This window comes from Manis javanica, chromosome 8 (assembly GCF_040802235.1).
Source record: "Manis javanica isolate MJ-LG chromosome 8, MJ_LKY, whole genome shotgun sequence".
Taxonomy (NCBI): domain Eukaryota; kingdom Metazoa; phylum Chordata; class Mammalia; order Pholidota; family Manidae; genus Manis; species Manis javanica.
The window spans coordinates 9,474,785-9,496,286 of NC_133163.1; the positions used below are offsets into that span (position 1 = coordinate 9,474,785).

The 21,502-nt window shown below is 48.4% G+C and overlaps 1 protein-coding gene across 5 annotated transcripts in view; it reads left to right on the plus strand.

Annotated features, from left to right (window-relative positions):
- CLMN (calmin) overlaps positions 1-20,242 on the plus strand; it is a 111,820-nt gene extending 91,578 nt beyond the window's left edge. The window contains exons 9-14 of one of the 5 annotated variants that reach the window (XM_073241902.1): positions 41-1,681; positions 4,619-4,809; positions 8,242-8,302; positions 8,926-8,996; positions 9,352-9,448; positions 10,935-20,242. In XM_073241902.1, the coding sequence (XP_073098003.1) occupies positions 41-1,681; positions 4,619-4,809; positions 8,242-8,302; positions 8,926-8,996; positions 9,352-9,448; positions 10,935-11,120 (2,247 nt within the window). In that variant the 3' untranslated portion in view covers positions 11,121-20,242. Of the gene's footprint in view, positions 1-40; positions 1,682-4,618; positions 4,810-8,241; positions 8,303-8,869; positions 8,997-9,351; positions 9,449-10,934 lie in introns of those variants that run through there. The other 4 variants (XM_073241903.1, XM_073241906.1, XM_073241904.1 and 1 more) reach the window with 4 other exon arrangements.
- Positions 20,243-21,502: the final 1,260 nt, after the last annotated feature.

Below are 21,502 nucleotides of genomic sequence, written 5' to 3' on the forward strand. Positions count from 1 at the left end.
ATGTTCCTCTGATTTCATGTTTCCCTGTGTTTCTCTGCAGGAGGATCTTATGAATTCAGATAAAGAAGTTCCTATTGAATCCACCTTTGTCCGCATCAAAGAAACGCCTTCTGAACAGGAGAGCACAGTCTTCCTTCTAACGGAAAATGGAGAGCGTGCCTACACCTTTAACCATGATGCCAGCCACCCACCACCCTCCAAAGTCTTTGTCTGTGACAAGCCTGAGAGCATGAAGGCATGCTGCCTGGAAGGCGTTTGCAGCCATGCGCTGTCAGACAGCTCCACGGAGATGAGGCATCAGATCACAGACCAGGTCCTCCAAGGGGTCCCAGGGAGTATCAGCAGCATCAGTGAGTCGTCTCCAGAATCCTCCATTTTATTATCCAGAAAGGACAACCGGAGGTCCAGCTTTTTACCAATCAAGAAAACTGTGCATTTTGAGACTGATACCTATAAGGATGCTTCCTGCAGTAAGGACCCTCTCTACAGTCAAGACCTGTGCTTTCAAGGGGGCCTAGGAGGGACTAAGGAATTGTTGGAGCAGGATGGTCAAGTCTTGACAGTTGAGGTTGCCGACGAAAAGTCAAACCAGGAAGCCCCAGAGATCCCAGAAGCGGCCTCTGACGAGACCCTAGGTGACATTTCTGCGGCAGATGCTGAGACTGACCATTCGCAGGCTTCCCAGAGTCCTACGTCCTGGAACAGGGTGCTGAAGAGTTCCACCCATCTGGGGGAAGAAAGTCATCCCCTTCCATCTCTTGGAGACAATACCGTTATGGCTGATTCCTTAGAGATCAAGGTTAAGCTGCTGACTGCAGATGCTGTGGATGAGGGAGACTATTTTGAAGGCATACCGCTAAAAGCCTCTAAATTTAGCAGCAACCTGGTAGATTTTGCCTCAACCAGCCAGGCTTTCAGTGAGGTTCCTTCACCTCATGAGAAAAAACCTGCCAAGGATGAGGCTTTGGAAGACCACATAGAGAACCTGGGTAAACAGAGAGGCAAATCTGCCCACAAAAAGGCAGATTCAGAGGAGGCCCCTCCAGCGAAGCCTGACAAGCAGGAGCCTCACGGGGAGCCTGAGCAGAAAGACCAAGAGGCTGTGCTGGGAGGTGCGGAGCCCAAAATAGGTGGGAAGGCAAAGTGTAAGTCCCCCCGGGACCATCGTCAAGAGGAAGAGGTGGACGTGGAGGGTCCACAGGGGTTCCCCGGAGAATTGCCTTCCAACCCGCCAAGCAGCAGTGTCAGCTTGGAGACCCGCTGGAGTCACAGCGAGGAAGGTCTGGACTTCAAGCCCTGTCCGCCTCTCTCTAGGATTTCCGTCATCCCCCACGACCTTTTCTACTACCCGCATTACGAGGTTCCCCTGGCTGCCGTTTTGGAGGCTTATGCAGAAGGTGCGGAGAATTTAAAAAATGAAGACAGAGATCTGGAAGAGGCAGAAGGATGTCTGCAGGATCTGGGATCCTGGGAGGAGGAGGCCGAGGAGGCCAAGGCCTCCCAGAGCAGCTGTAGCAACTCAGAGCTGGGCAACAACCTTGCCCAGGCCTACAGCCAGGCACCATGTCCTGACCTGGGAGCACAGGAGGCCACACCGGCCTCGGAGCCCACTCCCCCAGCCCCGCGAGGGGACCACCAGCAAAGGGAAGCTGAAGACAGCGCCCCTGTGGAGAACCATCAGGTACCTGATTGTGCGTTCAGGGACCCTGGGCCCTGCATGGGGGATTCTGCTCTTCTCTGAAGCTCAGCTTCTCCCTCCATGAAATAGGGAAATGGGAGCCTCCCTCACAGGCCCCGGGCCCACGACTTACGGAGGCACGAGCAAGGGCAGGGCTGGCACTGAGAGGAGCACTCCCTGAATTTTGCACCCTGGTCTCTTCACTGGCCTCCCCCTAGTCCCGGCCCTGCCCACAGCCTGCCAAGAGGCTCAGATAAGGGCACATTTGAGGGCCCAGCATAGCAGCAGTAATGATTGTAATTAGTCATCGTAGCCATGCCTAGCGTGCACTTAGTGATATGAGTCCCTGCCTCCCGTAGCAACCTAGGAAAACCAAGCAAAAGCTCCCATTTGGCTCTGGCCTCGATTTTTCTAGGCCTTTTGGCTGCTGGGCACCATTTGTTCCTCCTATAGATAGATGTAGGTTGTATAAACAAGGCAAGGGGGGCACACACTTCTCAGCTCAAGCAGCTGGCACACTTACCTAGCCAGCGTTCCCATTTTATCTGACCTAGTAGCAGCTCAAGGGTGGCCACTAGGGTGAGCGGGGAGGGCCTGCTGGGGGGAGACCTGATCTGCTAGCCCCCTCGATCTCCCTCCTCCCTCCAGCCAAGCCACCCTCCTCCAGCCTCCTCCCTGGCTCCTTAAAGACATTTAAGATTTAAGTAGGCCAGAGGGGGTAACTTGGTTGTGTCTGTTTGCCAACTGTAAATGATGGGAATGGATGCTGGGAGCACAGGAAGACGGGAATTCTCAGGCTGAGGGCCTAGAAGGCACTCGTAGCAGGACCAATTGGCCCTGTGGGGTGGGGGCGCCACACTATGTCTGTCTTTAAATGGAGACAGCAGAGTGGCTCCACAGGGGCTGGGACCCACCCACCACCTTCGCCTTCTGCCCCCTGCCACCTCCCACCTTCCTCCTGTTGACTCATCAGAAAGCAGCCTCTTCCTACAGGAGACCCCAAGGTCAAGGGGCTTGGTTATGTCTCAGGAAATCAAGTCTTGGGGTCCCCCCCCACCTCCCACCTTTCCACCTGTTGACTCATCAGAAAGCAGCCTCTTCCTGCAGGAGACTCCAAGGTCAAGGGGCTTAGTTATGTCTGAGGAAATCAAGTCTTGGGGTCCCCAGGTTGGGGGATCATGATGGCAATGGGGTGATTATCTGGACTGTCATGGGCCAAAAAGCTCTTTTAGGACAAAACAAGAGGGGCCGAGTGAGTGGCAGGAGGAAAGCCTTAGCTGCGTCTGCCCCTCTGTGTTACTTAAAGTGGCCAGTGAGCATCTCTGTTCCTCCCCCCACCCCAAGGTGTGTGGCCTGTGGAAGAGCAGCCGTGGCCTTCATCCTCTTCTGCTTTTCTTCTGGTCATTGCCAAAACCAGATTGTGCCCCTGCCTGTGCCCAGCACACGGACAGGGGATCGGCGGTGTGGTCAAAAGAGCCCTGGGCTGGGAATGGAATCGGGAGATCTAGATTTGAATCCGTCTTTGAATCTGATGGAGGGGGTGAGCCTGGCGAGAGCTTGCCCTCCCGGGTGCGGTGTGCGAGCTCTCACCAGTCAGTTGAGCAGGTGCCCATTGCTCCTAAGCACACCTGGTAACTGGCCCCCTGGTATAGCTGTGACCTTGATCTCTGTAGGTGAGCAGAGGAAGGGGTGCAGTCTGGGATGCCAGGTAATGTCTGTGGTCTTATTCCTGGCAGACAAGATGATGCCAGAGGGAGTATTTCTCCAATACCTGGCCCTCCTTTAAAAAGAAAAAAAATATCTAGTTCAGTAGGCCTAGAAAATGGCTAGTTCTTCTAGTCCTTAAAAAAAAAAGTCCTCTCCTCAGTAACTGTAATGGGGTATGTCAGAGGGACTTGATAATAGGGGGAAATGTAGTAACCACAATGTTGCTCATGTGAAACCTTCATAAACTTGTATATCAATGATACTGTAATAATAAAAAAAAAACAGCAACAAGAAAAAGAAAAAAAATCCTCTCCTCATTTCACCTTTCAAAAAGGTAGCATTTGCCCATGACCATGTAAGAGGGACTGGTGTTTCAGACAGCTGAGAGCATTTTTCATTTCTGCAGAGAGCTTTGTTCTCCGGGGGTGCACAGGACTGGCTACCCTAATCCTTTTATTCCAGTACTGGGTGAACCGGTTCTCCCAGCCTGTGAAGGAGATCTTGAGCAGCGGCTCCAACAATTCCCACGCTTCTTGATTTCATTCAGGAGCATTGCCCGTGGGTTTCAGAATCCCCAATGGGGACAGGGGTCAAAGAATCCTCCTTATCAAAAAATGCTAGAGATGTTGCGCTATGCTCCATGTTCAGCCACAAGCATGAAGATGTCGTCCACAAACTGTATGACTGTATGTTTGCCTGTGTGTGTGCAGCTCTCTAAACTCAGGGGTCACCTTTGTACCCAGGACCTGCTGGGCTTCCAGGATACTTGTTCCTCTGTTGAAGTGGGTGATGGTTGCGTGCAGGGTCTACCCATTGCCCACTGTAAGGGACATCCTTTATAGGAAACACTGTGGTAGTGGGAAGAGGTAATTATTATGCCCATTTAACAGAGAAGAAAACTGAGAGCCAGAAAGGTAAAGACAGTAGCTCAAGGTCAGAATGTTAACCCCTAGCCAGGATTTGAAACCAGATCTTAGTGACTCTTAAACCCATGTGCTTTTCACATCAGACGGTAGCATTTGGACTCTGCACAGGGAGCAGGAGGCAGGCTGCTCTTCCCTGGCAGGCTGTGCTAGAAGGAGTCCACAGGTGAGGCAGAACTGGAAGGGATCCCCAGGCCCTGGAGCCGAGGTAGAGCCGAGCATCGATGGGTGGTGTCCCTCACTCGGCATTGACGGGCATCTGGGCATGAAATGCTGACTTGTATTTGGTTGTCTTGTCCTTACGTCCCAGGAATCTGCAAACTTGGAACACTTTGCAAACCCTTTAGAAGAAACAGTAATGGAAGAATCAATCAGCAGTAAAAGAAAGGAAAAAAGGAAACATGTGGAGTATGTAGAAAGTTCGACATCTGTAGCGCCCGGAACCGTCTGCTCCTCAGAGGAGCTGGGAGATGACCCCTGCCATCACAAAGCCCTTTGCAGGTACTTTATCACCACCTCCTCACCCTGGGGACTGGCCTAGGGAGCTGCTCGCTGAACTCAATCCGTTTGTAGTCTCTGATCTGGTGGGGGTACAGGGACTGCATCCAGGGAAACACAGATTCACACAAAACCTATCTGGCAGATTGCTCACTCTCTACACCTGGGTTCCTACCCCGACCGCATCATTACCAGACGCTCTCATAAGCAGCAAGCTGGGAGGCCCACCTTCCCTCCTCACACCGAGGACCTTGGGTGGCAGCCAGCACTGAGCAGTGAAGTGGTGGAACCGTGGGTAGGAGTGGGGTGTGGGGAGCCGTGGGCATGCCGGCCCCCAGACACCCACTGGCTGGGCTAGGTAGAGACCAAACTTAGCCATGCGGAAGCATCTTACAGAATCAGAAGGGATGCCCGGCTTGCACACTGAGGGAACGTTTTATCACTGTCACATGGAAATGACTTTGATGGTTTCACCCATGAGTTTGGGTCCAAGGAAGTAAAGGTGGGTGATTTTCTCGGGGGAGGAGGAAGCGGGGGATACTGAGCTCTAATTGACCTATAGGAAGGCACACATCTGCTCTGTTAGTCCAAGGCCACCAGATGAGCCAGATTTGTCTCAGGGAAAATATTTAAGTGTCAGGTGTCTGAAGATCTGGGTCTCTCCCCGCTATCACTCACTGTCACCACAGCCACCGTTACCACGCCCTCTGACTTCAGGCCTTTCCTTTCCTTTCCTCACTAATTCTCCAGGGCACCCCGTTAGGCGGGTGGGTGGGCTTGGGTACCACTGTGGCAGACACCGAAGCTCCAGGGCTCCTCCCAGTTTCTTGGACTCAGGCCTGTTGGACTCCATGATCCACATTCTTCCCCTGCGCCCTCTTTGCCTGTGTGGGTGAGGCACCCTGGCGGCAAAGGGAAAGTAGTGAGATAAGCATTTGATGGGCGAGCGGAGAAGCCCACATGGGGAGAGCCGGAGGAGGAGCTGGCGGGTGCCCGGCCTTGCGTCTCCCTGCTGCGTGGCTTCCGTGCCTGAGCGCTGGGGGAAGCAAGCATTTCGGATCTGTGCTGCATCAGGGCATACCAGCAAACCCCACTCCAGTGCAGATGAGACGCTGGAGAAGGAAGGTGGTCTCAGGGCCTGTGGGCGTGAGGCTCCCCACATAACCCCCCCCCCACCACACCAATCTCACTTCAGGTCCAGCTGTCGTTACTGAGGGGCACTTAGCTGATGTGAAAGCTGCTTCCCCAGTGGGCAGATGGCGTGGTGCCAGTGCCCCTCATGTGTGCCAGGCCATCTCACTTGCTCTCTGTAGTACAGGAGGTGCCACCACCCTCTTTTACACTTGAGGTATCTGAGTCCAGAGAAGTCAGCAACTAGCTCAAAGCAAGTGACCAGCACTGAGCTCCAGTTCTTTCTCTTCCCAGGCATAGGAAGGTTTCCTAGCGGTACCTTGGCTCAGTCACCCTGGCGGCTTCCCATTGGTCTGGGCAGAAAGGCTCCATGTTCCAGAGCCTGCAGGATCCCCTGTCTCCCCAGGCTCATCTCTGTCTACTCTCAGTCACCCTCTCCCCACACCCTAGTGTGCCAGGCACCCTCAGTTGAGGTCCTTCAATGCCCCCTAAGCTCCTTCACCTTTGAGGACTCCTGTCCCCCGCCTGTCTCCGGCCTTGCTCCCTTAGGTCTCAGCTCAGCTACCACTTCCTCCAAGCAGCCTTCTGGGATTCCTCCAGGCTATTTTTGATCCCCCTTTATATGTACTTGTAGTCTCTACTCTTTTATTTCACAGCATTTAACAAAAACAGTTGTTTCTATATAATCATTTGCATAAGGATGTACTTATCCTCTCTCCCCCTGGACAGCATACAGCCCTCTGGAGGCAGGGAGGGCGCACAAGCAGAGCCCCAGTCTTTAGCACAAGACCTGGCTTGCAGTTGGCACTCAACAAAGATTCTTTGGTGAATGAATCAATCAGTGAATGTGTCCTCAGCCCAAGGTGGGCTCCTGGAGGAGCGGGTCCTCAGAACCTAGCCCCGTGTCCGGCACACAGCAGGCTCCCGGGGATGTTTACTGAGAGGACGAAGTTCAGGATGTAAACCTGAATATGTCTCATACTGATTACAGAACACAGAGCCACCCAAAAGAAGGCATGCAAAAAAGTGAGGAGAAGGGAGAGCCAGAGCCCCCTCCTGATGGGAATGTGATTTTTATTAGAAAGCTTTACAAACACCTGGGGAAAGGGTGGCTCTGCACTCCGGGCACTCCAGTATGTCAGGTCAGCTCTTACGGGACACTGCTGGGCCCCCAGGTGCCAGGCATAATTTTTTCTTTGTATGTGTGTTTTCTGTGCTGTGATACCAGCCAGGAAAAACTACCACAGGCTTTGGATTGAGGACATGGACTGATGTTTTCCTAGGCATAGCCCAGCACCTGGCACATAGTAGGTGCTCAATACCTATTAGCTAGAATTGAGTCAAATGCAAGGGAAGAGCTTGGGGGTTTTCAGGACAGCAGTGGGGTGGGGGGGGGGGCGGGGCGTGAACCAAAGTGGCCTGGCATCAATTCCCTAGTAATAAACTCAGCTCACATGCCTTTTCCTGGACCCCAGAATGCCACCTAGTAGGTTTGCCTTGAGGAAACAGAGCTGACTGTCTATACCAGGGCGAATCAGCACCCAGCACCAGTTCTGCTGAGCAGCAAGACAGAGTCACTTTGGCCTATAGCATGCTGTTGTCCCCACCAGCTGGACAGTGGGAACAGTGGGACAGTGATCCACTTTGTGGATGAGGAAAACTGATCAGACGTGAATAGTTGACTAAGGTTACCAGTTAATCAACCAACAGCCAGGATATAGCCCCGGCTTCTGGCTGAGCATCTCTGGCTCAGTGCTGGACAAACCAGATTTTTCTAGAGGATCACAGGTACATTCTATATCAGCCTCGGAGATACGGTCAGAAAATTAGCTTCCTCTTGTATGAAAGGAAAAAGGTGGTACAACTGAGCGCCTTACAGCTGGAGAGCAGCATTATGCACAGAAGAGGGCACAGGAAAGGGAGTCTGAATACCAGTCTCTGCCCAGGTCTGAATTTAGCTTACAAAGGACCTCCAGTGAGTACCAAGACCTCAGGATGCTTAGAAAAAGAGATCACTTCCTGTCCCCCAAACCTATGATTTTGAAGAACACATGGTCTACTTAAAATTCTTTCTCACTTCTCTTTCTCCTAGACAAGGTTACAATGTGTCTCTTTAATATCCATCCTACTGTTTGTAAGCCCACTCCAACCCAAGTGGGCATATCGGATAAAATGCCTCATTTCCATCTGATACCATAGCTTGCCCAAATCCCCATGTGGAAGAGTCGGGATGGGGGTCACTGTACAACGGAGACATGAGAAGTTCTTGATGGTACCAATTCAAAACGTGTGTTTGTTTTTCAGGACTAGTCACAGTGACTCCAGCATTTACATTCGAGGACATACTAATAGGTCTTTGGAATCGGTTAGTATGTGAATTTCTTGTTCTTCCGTGCAGCCCCTGCTAATCAATTCCTTTCCATGCCTCCTCCTCCCCAGCCCAGAGCTTTGACATTACTAACCTCCAACATCTATACTTTTGGATAGAAGACAAGCAAATTCAAACCTTGTCGTTAAGCACAATGCAATCCCATGTCCCATTTGGGCAACAGAGGATGTATGTAAATAAAGTGATGATTTTGAAGCCCAAAGGCATTGTTGTTATCAATATTGCATCGAAAATCCCCACCCCCACCCCTATGCACACACACCCAGAAAGATCAAAGACTGAAGTTAAATATAAGTGCAGGGTCCACTTTATTTGCAACTACTTGGCCCCGGATGTGCTGGGACCCAAAGCACCGTGGTTTGCAGCCCTGATTCTGGTTGTGGGTGGTGGGGACTCATTCACCAGTGGAGAGTTGGGGGAGAGGGTAGAACAATGTAGAATATCATTTAGCAGTTTGACTTTGGAACTAGATGTTTGCAATAGTGAGGAAAGCATGGCATGCTCGGCATTGTATGTTAAAAATCATCTTATTTTCTGTTTCAGAGATTTCATCTTTACTAATTGGGTTGCGGGGCTTTTGTTTATAAATTTCACTGTAGGATCATATTAGCTTTGTTCAACTGAGGAACGCAGCAGATCTGGATGACACAAGGAACCGAACGTTAACCAGGTTGGTGGCTTTCCTGCAGGTTTCATGAGGCTGGAAATGGTTTTGTCTTTAATTATGCAGCCAGCGTTATGGAGGTGGCTGTTCTCCAACTAGGCTTTGTTGATACCAGTATTAATAGTCTGAGATAATACAATAATTGTTCCAGAGAAGATGAATGTTAATTGAATATGAATAGGAGGGAAAAGTGGATATTAATGAACATGGATGGGCGGGGCATGGTTCAGGAAATGACATAATGCAGTGGCAAAAGCTGGCTTTCTGAGGTGGAGCCGGCCGGAAGTAGAGATCTGATAGTGTGGGTGTTCTAAATACTAGAGTGCCTGACAACCGTGTTCGTTCTGTGTCGCCACTATAGGTACAATACTCAGAAGCTCACTGAGCTGATTTTACAGTTTCACGGCATCAGAGCAGACATGAAGAGAGAATGCAAACATGCCAGGATGTCCACGAAAGTATTTCTTGCTGTTGGAGAACTAGATGCCCTTGTCTAATATTGATCAATTGCTGTAAAACTGCTATAATGTTCAGTCCCATTTAGGACATAGGAAACCAGAGAACTCTCTGTAAAACTCTTGACAATTCTGAGATGCCCCATCTCTGTAAAAGTTATTGAATCACTTCATTTTATTGATTTTTTTTTATGTTTGCCACAGATTTGAATTGGTTTGAAAGGGCGTAGATTATTGGAATGGAAAGCCTCTAAATATTGCCCAACACCCTAATCCTTAGAACTCCGCCTCTCTGGTTCCGAAAAAGAGGCAAGACACGGTTCCCTCTCCTGCCATTAAATGGAAATATTAATTCATGTTTTCCTCCAGGTTTGACATGCTTAGAGGAAAATAGTACTTTTAGCTTTTTTGAAATTGAGACTGAAAATTGAACCTGCAAGATTGAGAAACGCACCTATATTTTTGAACATTTATTAACTCTGTAATAAAAATATAGTTTAAATTTTTTCCTAAAAAGAAGTTTAAGGAAAAGAAATCTCATCATTGTCCAATGCATGCAAGTCAGTTTCTAGACCAAGGCACCTGTTTAATCCATTCTTGGCCTTGCCTCTCACTGCGTCTGGAGGTAGTTCAGGGATGGGGTGGCTCTGCTCCTCATAATCTCCATCACACTTCGCAGATGACCCTGGAAGCTTGCGTGTTCTAACAACGCTCTAGAACTGAGTTTAACAATGCAGCTTCGGGCAGAGGCGCCCCGACCTTCCAATCAGATTGTGCCCCTTACCCTTTCCTCTCTGGGAATTTGGATCTGTGGTTGGTCAGCACACAGCACCCTTCTGGGCTTTAGCCACCAGGGAAAAGTAAACTGTCCCATAAACTGCAAAGTTAAAGGAGAAAGATAAAGCTGACCATAATCAAATCTAGTCATTATTTTAAAGGTTCTATTCCAGAGCCAAACACAACACCTCGGGGTGGTGGGATGTGTCTTTGTTTCTGATGGCCGTTTTAAAATTATCTGTGTCTCTATTCTTTTACATGACTTACGAAGTGCCCTCTGTTACTAACCAATGACACAGTGCTGTCAGCATCTACCTCTGCTATAAGGACACTGTGCTGTGAAGGGCGGTATCCTGGACTGGGAGTTCAACCTGTACTAGTCCTAGCTCTGTCATAAACTGTGTGGCCTTGAGCAAGCCACGCCCCCCACCCCTACCCCGGGGAGTCTCAGTATGCCCACGTGCAGAACGGGGCTAGCGGCTACTCCCGCTGAGTGTGTGGGGATGAACTGAGCATGTGTGAAAACCCTAGTGCCGTCTGGACCGCGGCCCTCCGCCTGGGGTCTGCACACACAGTTTGGAGTCTCTTCAACACCTCACTGGGAAGCCCTCAGCATTGCATTTGGGCAATGAGGTTGCAGTATGGGGAAGGCGTGGGACCATTGGACTGGGGACCCCTCGTAACTGCCTTGTCTGTGTCTTCCCTTCTGCAGGAAGGCCAGCAACTCTGGAGAAGCCATGCTGCAGAAGAGCCAGAGCCCGCAGAGCGACTCACTGACACAGCTCGTCCAGCAGCCGGATATGATGTATTTCATGCTCTTCCTCTGGCTCCTGGTTTACTGCCTGCTGCTGTTCCCACAGCTGGACGTCAACAGACTCTGAAGCGTGTGTCTGCATAATAAAAAGACCGGACCCTGACGGGGGCGTGGGAGTTCTCTTTCATTTTATTTCAGGTTCTGGATGGGGGGCTTCTGCAGACAGTTGAGCATCTCTGAGGAAACAGACTCCCTCTCCCTGCTTTTTATCTATGTATCCTTTTTCTCCTGTAAGTCTTAGGCATGCTTTTCTCTTTGGCTGTGTACTCAAAACTCAGGTGTTTGCTGAATCCTTAGGTGGAGTTTGTTCTCGCGTGCCTTGCTTTGTCATATATTAAGCACCATTACTAACAGTTCACCATAACCTGGGTCATAGCTTGTCCTATATGCAGGTTTTTAAGGTCCTAGATGGACTTGAGTTACGTACCTCTGAGATGGGGGTCCTCCTGGTGAGAAAGAGAGTGCATGCCCCAAGCAGAGCCTCCCTGGGGACAAAACCCCTTTTCCCTCCCAGAGGTGGGGTTTGAGCAGGTGCTCGTGTCGTGCATCTGCTGTGGTCTGGCAGTTGGCGGTGGTCATCAGTGATATCTGAGCAGCATAAAGCTGGCGGCTCCAGGACCGCACATGCAGGATGGCAAACACCAGGAGGAAGGTGAAGGCTGGGTCCTGAGCTGCAGTGCACTTTGTTTTGGGGAGCATAGGGAGGGCGGGATGCATTTCAAATTCCCTTTTGCATTGACTGAATTGAGGTAAAACTGTGATTTTCAGCTCATTTCCACCAAGAGAATCCTTTCAAATGAATTCTTGGGGGAGGAGGGATGAAGTCAGATGGTATAGTAAAAGCAGAGCTCAGGCTGACCCAGAAGAGCCAGGCCTCCCTCCCAGTTTGCCTCGCCAGCCCCCTGGCTTCCATCAATGGCTCCTGAGGCATCTGTGCTGAGCCCCCAAGGCCTCCCCAGGGCACTGCAAAAAGCCCCTTAAAAGCCCCCGGGGGGAGCACAGAAGTGTCTGGGCTGAGAATAAGCTCGGGCTGATGTCAGAGCTGGAAGTGGTCCAGCGGCTTCCTGCCCAGGGAAGCGTGTGCCTATCTGCCTCAGGACACAGCCTCTGCACTGGCATCCTTTGCAGTTGGTCATAATGGGCTTCTTGAAAGGGAAGCACTCCAAGTAGAAGACCAGAAGAGGTAGTGTGTGAGAGGAGAGAAGCCTCTACCCACCCATCCATCTTTCCTCTGCCCTGGGCTCCCCACTCCCTGTTTCCTGCCAAGATGCAGATGGTGATGACTCCCCCTCAAAAAGCATGTATCAGGCACCACTTACAAAATCACCAACTATTAGATCAGAAGAGGCCCGCAGACAGCAGCTTGTCTGCTGAACCCAGAGAAGCACAGTGGCTTGTACCGAGGTCACACAGTGACTGGGAACAGACTGGCAAGCATACCCAGGCCGCCTAATGCCCAGTCCTGAGCTGCCCCCTCTTTTAGGAAACTTTCACTGAGTTCCATGAATGTCCTGAACAAAGGATAAAATGATAAGATGAAAAGGTCCTCATTTAAAGAAAACTATTATTTCTGGCCAACTATCAAGCTTTGCTTTGTTCTTTTCCCATGAGGAAGCTGTCTTCACTTTCAAGTCCATCCCCTATTACTTCTGGAGGACCCTAGACAGCTCTGACAGCTTCTCAGTGGACGTAACAGAATCGCTCTTACTCCAGGAACCACGTTTCTCTCTTAGCAAGCCAAGGACTTGCTTCTTTCAAGCAGTAGGTTTCAAGTTTAGAGAATTCCAACTTGGCCAAAAGAATTTACAAAGCACATTTGAGTGGATGGCAGCCCAAATCTGGCCTCTGACCCATTCTGATTACAGCCTGCCTTCTCGCCGTGAACGAATCTACGCCTTCCAAGTGGAAAGCTGTTGGAAGCTTGGAGTGATTCCATCGTGAAGGCCACTTGTCCCATGGAACACAAGCTAATTAATGAATTCCCGATATCACTGAAAGCTCAAAGGTGCGGATAATCAGATAATAAAGATCATGCAACCCTGGATACCTCAACCAAATTAGATGCTGGAAGAGGCAGAGAAGAGCTGACCCAAATGTTCCTCGTATCATTTTATGGGTCTAGAGCTTGTTCACAAAAATCAGACTTCTTCTCTCATCCATTACAGCATGTAATATTGTTTAAAATCATCTACTGGCAAGATGCCTACAAGTAATTTGGTTCGTGTTGGCAGTGAACTGATTCTTTTTTAAGGGGAAAAAAAATTTTATTTGAGTATAGGCTTACTATAGAAGAAGGTGGAAATGAAAGGTGGATATCAAAGCCTGCAGGATAAACCACCCCAGAATTTGCTTTTAATTCTTATCCAAATAATACATGTGCATAGTTTAAACAAATATTATGAGGGTTTTAATGAAAACTTAGTGTCCTAAGTCTTGCTCTATATAGTCTTACTTCCAACTCTTACAGCTGTTTCTTCTGGTATTTAGCTTTGCGTTTCTAGATAACATGCTTACAACTCTTTTTAACAGAAACATCATCTGCTGACTTGCTTTTATGGGAGGTATGGCTCCTGCTCTGACCCACACTCCATTTTATTTTTCTAGTATAGTTAGATCACAGTGTTCGGTACCTCTGTGTTCAGTGTGGGTACATAAGGACTCTTCACTCCTGAGCCAAGCAGGGCACTGTGCTTACATGTTCTTTCCTGTCAGGTTTTCCTGCTTGATTTATTTTATTTATTTATTTTTGGGGGTGTGGAACATTCTTCAGTAACTTTCTAAGAAAAGGAACATGGAAAGTATATATTATTGTAAGTATTTTGAGATTTTTGCTTAACTTAAAATATCTATCTTCTGCACTTAGTCAAGTGTAACTGGGTAATAGCATTGAAGGTGAAAAGTAATTCTCTCCTACCACCTCCTAAGGTTGTTGAGATTTCTGAGGCCAGTCTGATTCCCAAGTCTTTAGATGTGATTTGGATTTCTACCCACTCCTGGGAAATGTTAAGATCCTTTTATTCTTAATGGTCTCAACTGTCCTAGTGATGGTACACCCGCCATTGGTATACCTCATGCTGGGTTCTTATGAGAAATTTCTAAAGTTTTCTTGTAATGGTTCACATTCTTTCATTGTTGACCACCTATTGTTCTAATGTTGGACCTCCCAGGCTAATCTTCTAATATTTTTTATCTTTTCAATTTCTAGTCTCTTCATTTTTTGGATCTGCTTTCAGGGAGAGTTATTCAGCTTTATCTTCTCAATAGACTTCATACATGTTTTAATTTTTAATTTCAAAAATATCTTGTTACTCTCTTGTTTCTGTTTGATTCTGTCCTTTTCTTATCTCGTGGATGCAGGTCTATGGGTGCAGGTCATGGATTACCTCATTAAGGGTGTTCATGGCAGCTGTTTCTGGGAAGGTCCTTTCTGCTCCCTTGTTTTGCCTTTGTTTCCCCAAAGTTCTTTCTCTCTTGGTTAGTCTCGGTCTCTTCCATGTTGCAAGCGTTCTTCAGATATCTGGTGATTCTGTGGATCCGTTCTTTTTAAGAGCATTAAAATAGATTGAAAGCTTTGTGTGTCAGTTGGTGGGCTTTTCTGTAGGGTCACAGGTGGGCACTTGGACTCTTCATGGAAGGACCCCACATATCAATATTTGCCAGTCTTTTCTCTGGGGCTTATTTCATTCCAATCTTCTCCTTCCTGGGAAAGAGAGACATATTCAGGGCTACTTGCCTATGCAGTGCCCTTGTACAGTTTCAAAATACGCATTCCCTCTGGGTAGATGACTTAGAAAGAGGTGCCCCCACTAGACAGAAGCCATCCATGGGCACTTGGCATCGCTGGCAGAAGGCATCATTTGCCCCTTTCTCCAGGAAGATGCAGCCTTGAGCCAGTACAAGGCTTGGGGAACAATGCAAGGGCTAGATTTTAACTCCTAGTAGTCCCCTTAGCCATGCATCTTTGTGCAGTACACAGACCGTACAGCTGTACACAGAGATCCTGGCAACACCTGAGAGCCTGTGTGCTGACCTCTGAGCAGGCAGTCTCATCACAGTCGGTATTTAGACTCATTGAATCGCCCCCACCTCACTATGCTTGTCCCTGGGTGGGAGCCTCTCTCCTTTCCCCAAGGAGCAAGACTGCTACTTCTGCCTGCCCAGTGGCCTGCCTGTGCAGATGCATGGTATCAGGATTCCTCTGCCATGCTCTCTTCCCCAGCAGCTCTGCCCCTGTCAGAAATGGGTTCACATCTCCTGCCTACTGCCATCTCTTCTCTGTTTATCTTCTTGATTGCATAACTTCCATTCCTTTGCTCTCATTTCCATGCAGTTTCATGAGGGAAGAAATGAGCCCCATGTATTCAATACCCCATCTTGAACCGCAGGTCCCAGTTGAGTCTTCTCACCATTGTGTTTGGTCCACTGCTCTGTTGCCTTGTTTGTGAACTTGCCCTGCGTCCAGCTGGGGCAATGTCCATCCTGCCAGGCTGCGGCCTGTTGAATGCCTTCATAAATGCTGTGCCAGGTGAAGGGAGAGGGTTAAATGGCATGCAGCTCTGCTTGAAGGCCTCAATTAAAAAACAGATTCTCTGTCCCGGCCCCCTTAGCACCCCCTGTCCCCCAAAACTGAAATCTCCTGCCTCCCTACAAGCTTCAGTCTCTAGAGTTTCTGGGTTTCCTTTGCTGCTCTCACTTTGTTCTGGAAGCAAGCAGTCCACCCTGGGATTTTCCAGCAAACAAACAGGGTGCTCTGTTGGTTGGCTGTTGGGAACTTAGCAAGCATTTCCTTCTGGCCAAACCTGGCCTGGGGAGATGGGCTCCCATCAAACTTGGAACTAGGGAGGACCCCTAGTTGCACACTGCCCAGGAGAGCCAAGACACATGCTGCTCCCTTACTGAAGGACAACATCATTCCCCAGCCCTCTTCCCCATGCAGTGCTCACCCGGTTCAGGTAAGGGTAGAACATCTTAGAAGGCAGAGAAGCATTTGGAAGCTGCCTGTGCAGTGAATTTTCCTACGTTGTAGAGTATCCGACGGCCTTAGGCATCTTGTAAGGGCCTTGTCTGCGAAATGAGAGCAGCAAAGATCAGGAAGGCAAAGTGACGAGTCCCGCTGCTAATTAGTGACCTCAGCATGGACGATTCGATTCCCAGTTACATGTGCTACAAAACGAGTCTCCAGCCACTGAAGCTGAGCTGCACCTCCCTTCCTGCCAAGGACTCAGAACATCATGGAGCTAATGTCTCAACCACGAGTCAGAGTAAACAAGTAAAGAGTGGAGCTCACCGCGCACCGGGATTCATCGCAGCCTCTTTGGCAAGAACCGTTCTCTTCCCACGGCTTTGTCAGTGCAGGGCAGTCGTGGGACATGAACTCTTTCACACAAGCTCAGTTTTTCTCCAGTCTTCGGAAGGACTCCAGAAGGCCCGCTGGAGTTTTGAGACCTGGTCTCCCACTCCTTCCTTGGAGGCCTCCCTCAGAGACCTCTGCTAAGTAGCCCGCCTGGGCTCAGCTCCACGTCCAGCAGTCCCCGAGGTGGGCTGAGTCGGAGTGTCCAGCCAGCATGGCTCCCCAACCTTTTAGTGATGCTCTTGCCAGGAAATGAATGCATAAAGCTCTTCAGGCCCACATGGGTCCTTTCTCTTTGCCCAGCACTGCATCATCTCCATGGAAATTACCTTTTTGGAAGATATAATGTCTTGGGACTGCAGCTGCCATCTGGGGCTCCCGCTGAGGAGAAGGCTGTTCCACTGGCCCATCCTTGTGGTGAGTGGGGCTGCTCTAATGACAAGCTCCTGGACCTGGGGTGAGTGGCTCTGAAGTCTGAGAGCCAGCCTGAGTGTGAGAGCATGCTTGTTTGCTGACAGTTACTGTGGCATTTGCCTTAATAGTTAGCCAGTGTGAGGGAGGCAGGAATGGGACGTCACTTCTTTGCTGGACGTTGAGCTGCACCGATCTTTCCAACTCTGCCTCTCATCAGGCATTTCCTTGAGGAAAGGCAGCACTCAGGAGCCTGGTGCATGACATGCCGCAGACCGTCCACTCCCGTGGCGTGCAGACACTTGTCTTCAGGTTCCACGTGAGCACTCAGATCTCCTTGCTCTGGTTTTTAAGAGTGACACAGTGAACTTCAGGCCCCGTCACCTCAGTGCTGTGTGTGGGATCAAGCTTGGGATGAGTTTGGTGGAGTTACTGGGCAAAGGCCTAGAGGCACCGAGCTCCTGCTTCTCCAAGAGCTGGCACAGGTCATCAGAGTCCAGAGCTGCTCTGACCATTCCGGAATTGCCAGACCCTGCAGAATCGAGAAGACCAACTTCTTTGTGTTTATAATTTGTTCTGAGAACCTTGATGAAACCACATGCAGCAAGCAGTTCTTCCCAGCCGAGGGCCATAGGGTCAACAAGCCAGAAAACACTCTTCTTTAGGGGAAAAAGGCAACCAGTATTTTGTGCTATTTGATGACATTTTTAAATACACATGCAACTCAGTCTGTGGCCCTGATCCCACCGCTAACTCTTAAAATCCCTGACAGTCAGATGTCAAGTCTAGTTTTCATCTAGCAGGCATCTCTACCTGAAATCATTTGTTTTTAAATCCCTCCCTCCTTTCTTCTCTGGGAGGTAATATGGGATAGGGAGGAGGACAGGTTTGGGAACCAGCCAGATGTAGATTTGAGCCCTGGCTCTGCCACCAGATACCTGGGTGATCTTGGGCAAGTCAGTGTCTCTGAGTGTCTTCTGTGCACACTAGATGCTCAACACAGATTTGTTGAATGAATAATTCTTCCTTGCAAATTTGTTATGAAGTTGCAAAATGCTCAGTAGCTCCTTGTGCTGCCGTTGCTTCCTCTCCAAGCTTTGAATCTATCTCCATTAACCCCAGCATCTTCCAACCTCTCTCCATTCCACCTTCATTTTGGCAGCTGCTCCATCCCCAATCTAATTCACACCTTTTACAAGAGAAACTGGAAGCCATTGTGTACCCATCACTCATTGAGTCCTACAGCAATCATAACAGGTGGTTATTTCAGAGAGGAAATTAAACCTAGGCGGGAAAACTAGCAAGGACTGTTGTTGTCAAAGCTGACTTCCATCCTGGACTTCACTACTTAGAAAGGAGGGCTGTGCTAGTAGGAGTCTGATTCTTGGTCGCCGTGGCACATTTAGCAAGTTGGCAAGGGTGGAACGTCTGAGTTGGAAGCTGGTGAGGTTTATTGGTCATATTGCAACCCTCCCCCCCACTTTGTTCTCCTTCCCAAGTTTCTGCACACTTTGACTCCCAATCCCCCATCAAAACTGCTTAAATAGCCTCATACTTGCATAAAAATGACTGAGCTTGCCCCCAAACGATGTTTTAGCCTATGACTGCAAATTTACAACCAAACGACTGCCTCTAAAGGGCCTTCCGCAGTAAAATCTCAGTGTCTAACTTTGACGGCTTCTGTGACTTCAATTAATTCTAAATCCTGCCCCCAGCTAGTCACCTCTCCACCTCCAACACATGGTTTTCAGAGTAGAAAATTAGGTTTTCTCCTTCAGAAAACAAATCCATTTCACTGTGTTGGGCAGAGCATCATTAAAATGGGGAGTGAGAACATGGATTGTTTGGATGATGTCATAATCGGTTGGTCTAAAATAGTCATTGTTTTTTCTGTGTTTTAAGTGTAAATGTGATTTTCTTCATTGTTGCCAAAAACAAACAGGGAAAAAGAATCTTTTGATAGGTTTATCCCCTTTGCAACATTTTACCACTTCTTTTAGCCCCACCAAAAGTCAATAGAGCATATTCTCTGCAAGTCTGTGCTATGAGAAAGGACGGTCACAAAAATGCCTGTATTCCTACATGTCATGCAAGGATTTCAACTCTTCTTTTAAGGGAAACTCTGGAAGTGTTCTAACCTGAAGAGCTGATGTTATTTCAAAGGACAGCACTGGCCTGGGCATCGGGAACCCTCATCCTCACTCTGGGTCACCTACTGTGATATTCAATAATTCATTTACCTGTCTGGGTGGGAATTTGGAAGACCTTTTTCAAAAAAATCCTTCCTTGGTTTAAAAATCCAAAGGATAGAAAGTTAGATTTTTTTTTTAAAATCTCAATAAGTGGCCTGTTTGCTTAACATAAATGCCCCTTTGTATTTGTAAGTGGAATCCAAAGCTTAAAGCTTTGCTTCTGGCTTTAGTATCCGAGAAAGGTGCCTTTGGAAAAGGTCTGGAACAACAAAAGGGATTGTGTGAAAGGAGTGGGGGTGAACATCTGAACTAGCACCTGGGAGATCTGCTTCACAGGGCTGGAAGAACTAAACTGGACCCCTTAAATTAAGTCAGCCTCTGAGGCAGTATCCCAGGGAAATTTCTTTCAAATTCAAAGGCTCAGCTGCAGGAATAAATAGCTCTCAACTGGACCTTTCTATCCATCTCACCTATTTTCCCTTCCCCCAGCAGACTCCAAATAAATCAGTACAGAAATTCCTGTGGGAATGAGGGCATACTTGCATTCTAATGGATCCCTTAAGCCAAAGGCTGGTACATATGTATAAAAAGCCCCTGGGTGGGCCTGGTACCTGAGGGAGGTACTGTGAAGAAGAGGCCTGCCCTTCGCCCTTGAACTTGCACCATAAGATAACTCCTGCATCACTTGCATCCGTGCTGTAATATCAGCCAAAGACAAATAGTAAAAAGTGGAAAAACGGTTGTTCCCTACCATACATCATCAGGACAAATTACTAAACTGGAGTTTGTTCAGAGCATACTGTATTGGATGGCGATAGGTGTTTATTTTTCCAAGGTCTGTAATATTTAACAGATTTAATGCTATAATTTCTCAGTGTCATGGCAGGATTCAGTGGACAATGTCTGAAGATTTTTACTGGGAGCTCCTAAGAGAACTATTATTAAAAAAAAGGTGAAATGTTATTTTGTAGTACAAGGATAATTTTGTCTATTTAGTATATTCATAGCTGTAGCTTTGTAAAAAGGGATCTTTGTAAAAACAAATGGTGTGAATGTGCACTCTTATTTATTGATTATTGTAAATGAAGATATAAATGACTTTACATAATTTATACTTGTGGGAAATTAACTAGAGTATTTGCTATTTGACTGTTTTCTATTAAGGAATATTAGGCTTGGTGCTATGATGAATGGTCTTGTAAAATTACATGTATTCTTCAGAACATTTTTGATGATAAATTTCATGAACTGACCATCTCGTTGATAATTCTTATATCCATGTGTTAAACAGAAGTTATATTGCCTCTCCTTTGTCCCAAAAAGAGAGTCCTGTTGCCAGGGTAAAAGTGAAGCCAACTAGCTTTAGAATTGTAGAGACTGTAGGGAACGTACCCTTTTTAAAGCTGTTAACTTGTCTTTGCACATGAAGCTCCAAGACAAAGCAATAGTAGTAGTAGAAGCTACAGAGCTGTAGACTTAGACCGCCTGCCTGGGCTTGAATCCTGTCCTACAAGCTGTGTGACCTACAGCAAGTTACTATGGCAGCCTGGGTTCCCCAGAAAACAGCCTGAGTCAAAGCTGAGGTGCCGCTGCATCCCTGGTGGCTGAGCATGATCCCGGAGCAGCAGGAATGAGGCAGGGCATGAGGGAAAGCAAATAAAAAGGTGATGTGGCAAATATTTTTTCAACATCTGCTAAGTATTAAGCACTGTTCTGGTTGCTGAGAACAGAGTAATAAACAAAATCAAAGTCCTTGTGCTCATAGAGCTTACATTTTAGTCTGGGGGGAGAGACATAAAATAAGTTCAATATATCGAATGGCAGATCTACATCGATAAGTGTTCTTAGAAAGATCAAGAATGGGGATCAGATTGGGGTGGATGGGGAGGTGATGGAATATTGATGGGGTAGTCAGGAGGGACCTCTGTAGGGGGAGACATTTGACTACAGACCTGAAAGAGATGCAGGGATGGATCACTGAGTATCTAGGGGAAGGGCTTCCAAGCAGCAGCTAGTGCAAAGGCACTGAGGTGGAATCATGGTTGGTGTTTTTAAGGGACAACAAAGAGCCCAGTGTGACTGAAGCCCAGTGAGAGAGATGCAGGAGAGGAGGTTACCTGGGGATTTGGTGAGGACTCTGGCCTCTACCCCAGGTGAGCTGGGATCCACTGGAGGGTTTGGAGCACATGTGGCTCAGCAGGCTAATCCTGGCTGCTGTGATGAGAACAGACTCTGGGAACAAGGGTAGAGCCTGGAGGCCAGCCAGGACCCATTGCTAAAGAAGGCTCTGGTAAGACCAAGGTGGGAGCTGTGGAGGCGGTAAGCAGTGCTTGCGTCTGGACATGTTTTGAAAGCAGCCCTTGTGGATTTGCTGTGGGATTGGGTATGGGGTGTGAGAGAAAAAGGTCAGAAGGCTCCAAGATTTGGCCTGAGCAGCTGGAAGGATAGAGGCAGGCTGAGATGGGGAAGCCATGGGCAGGGCAGACTTGGAGTTTGAAGATTCGCGTGTGCGG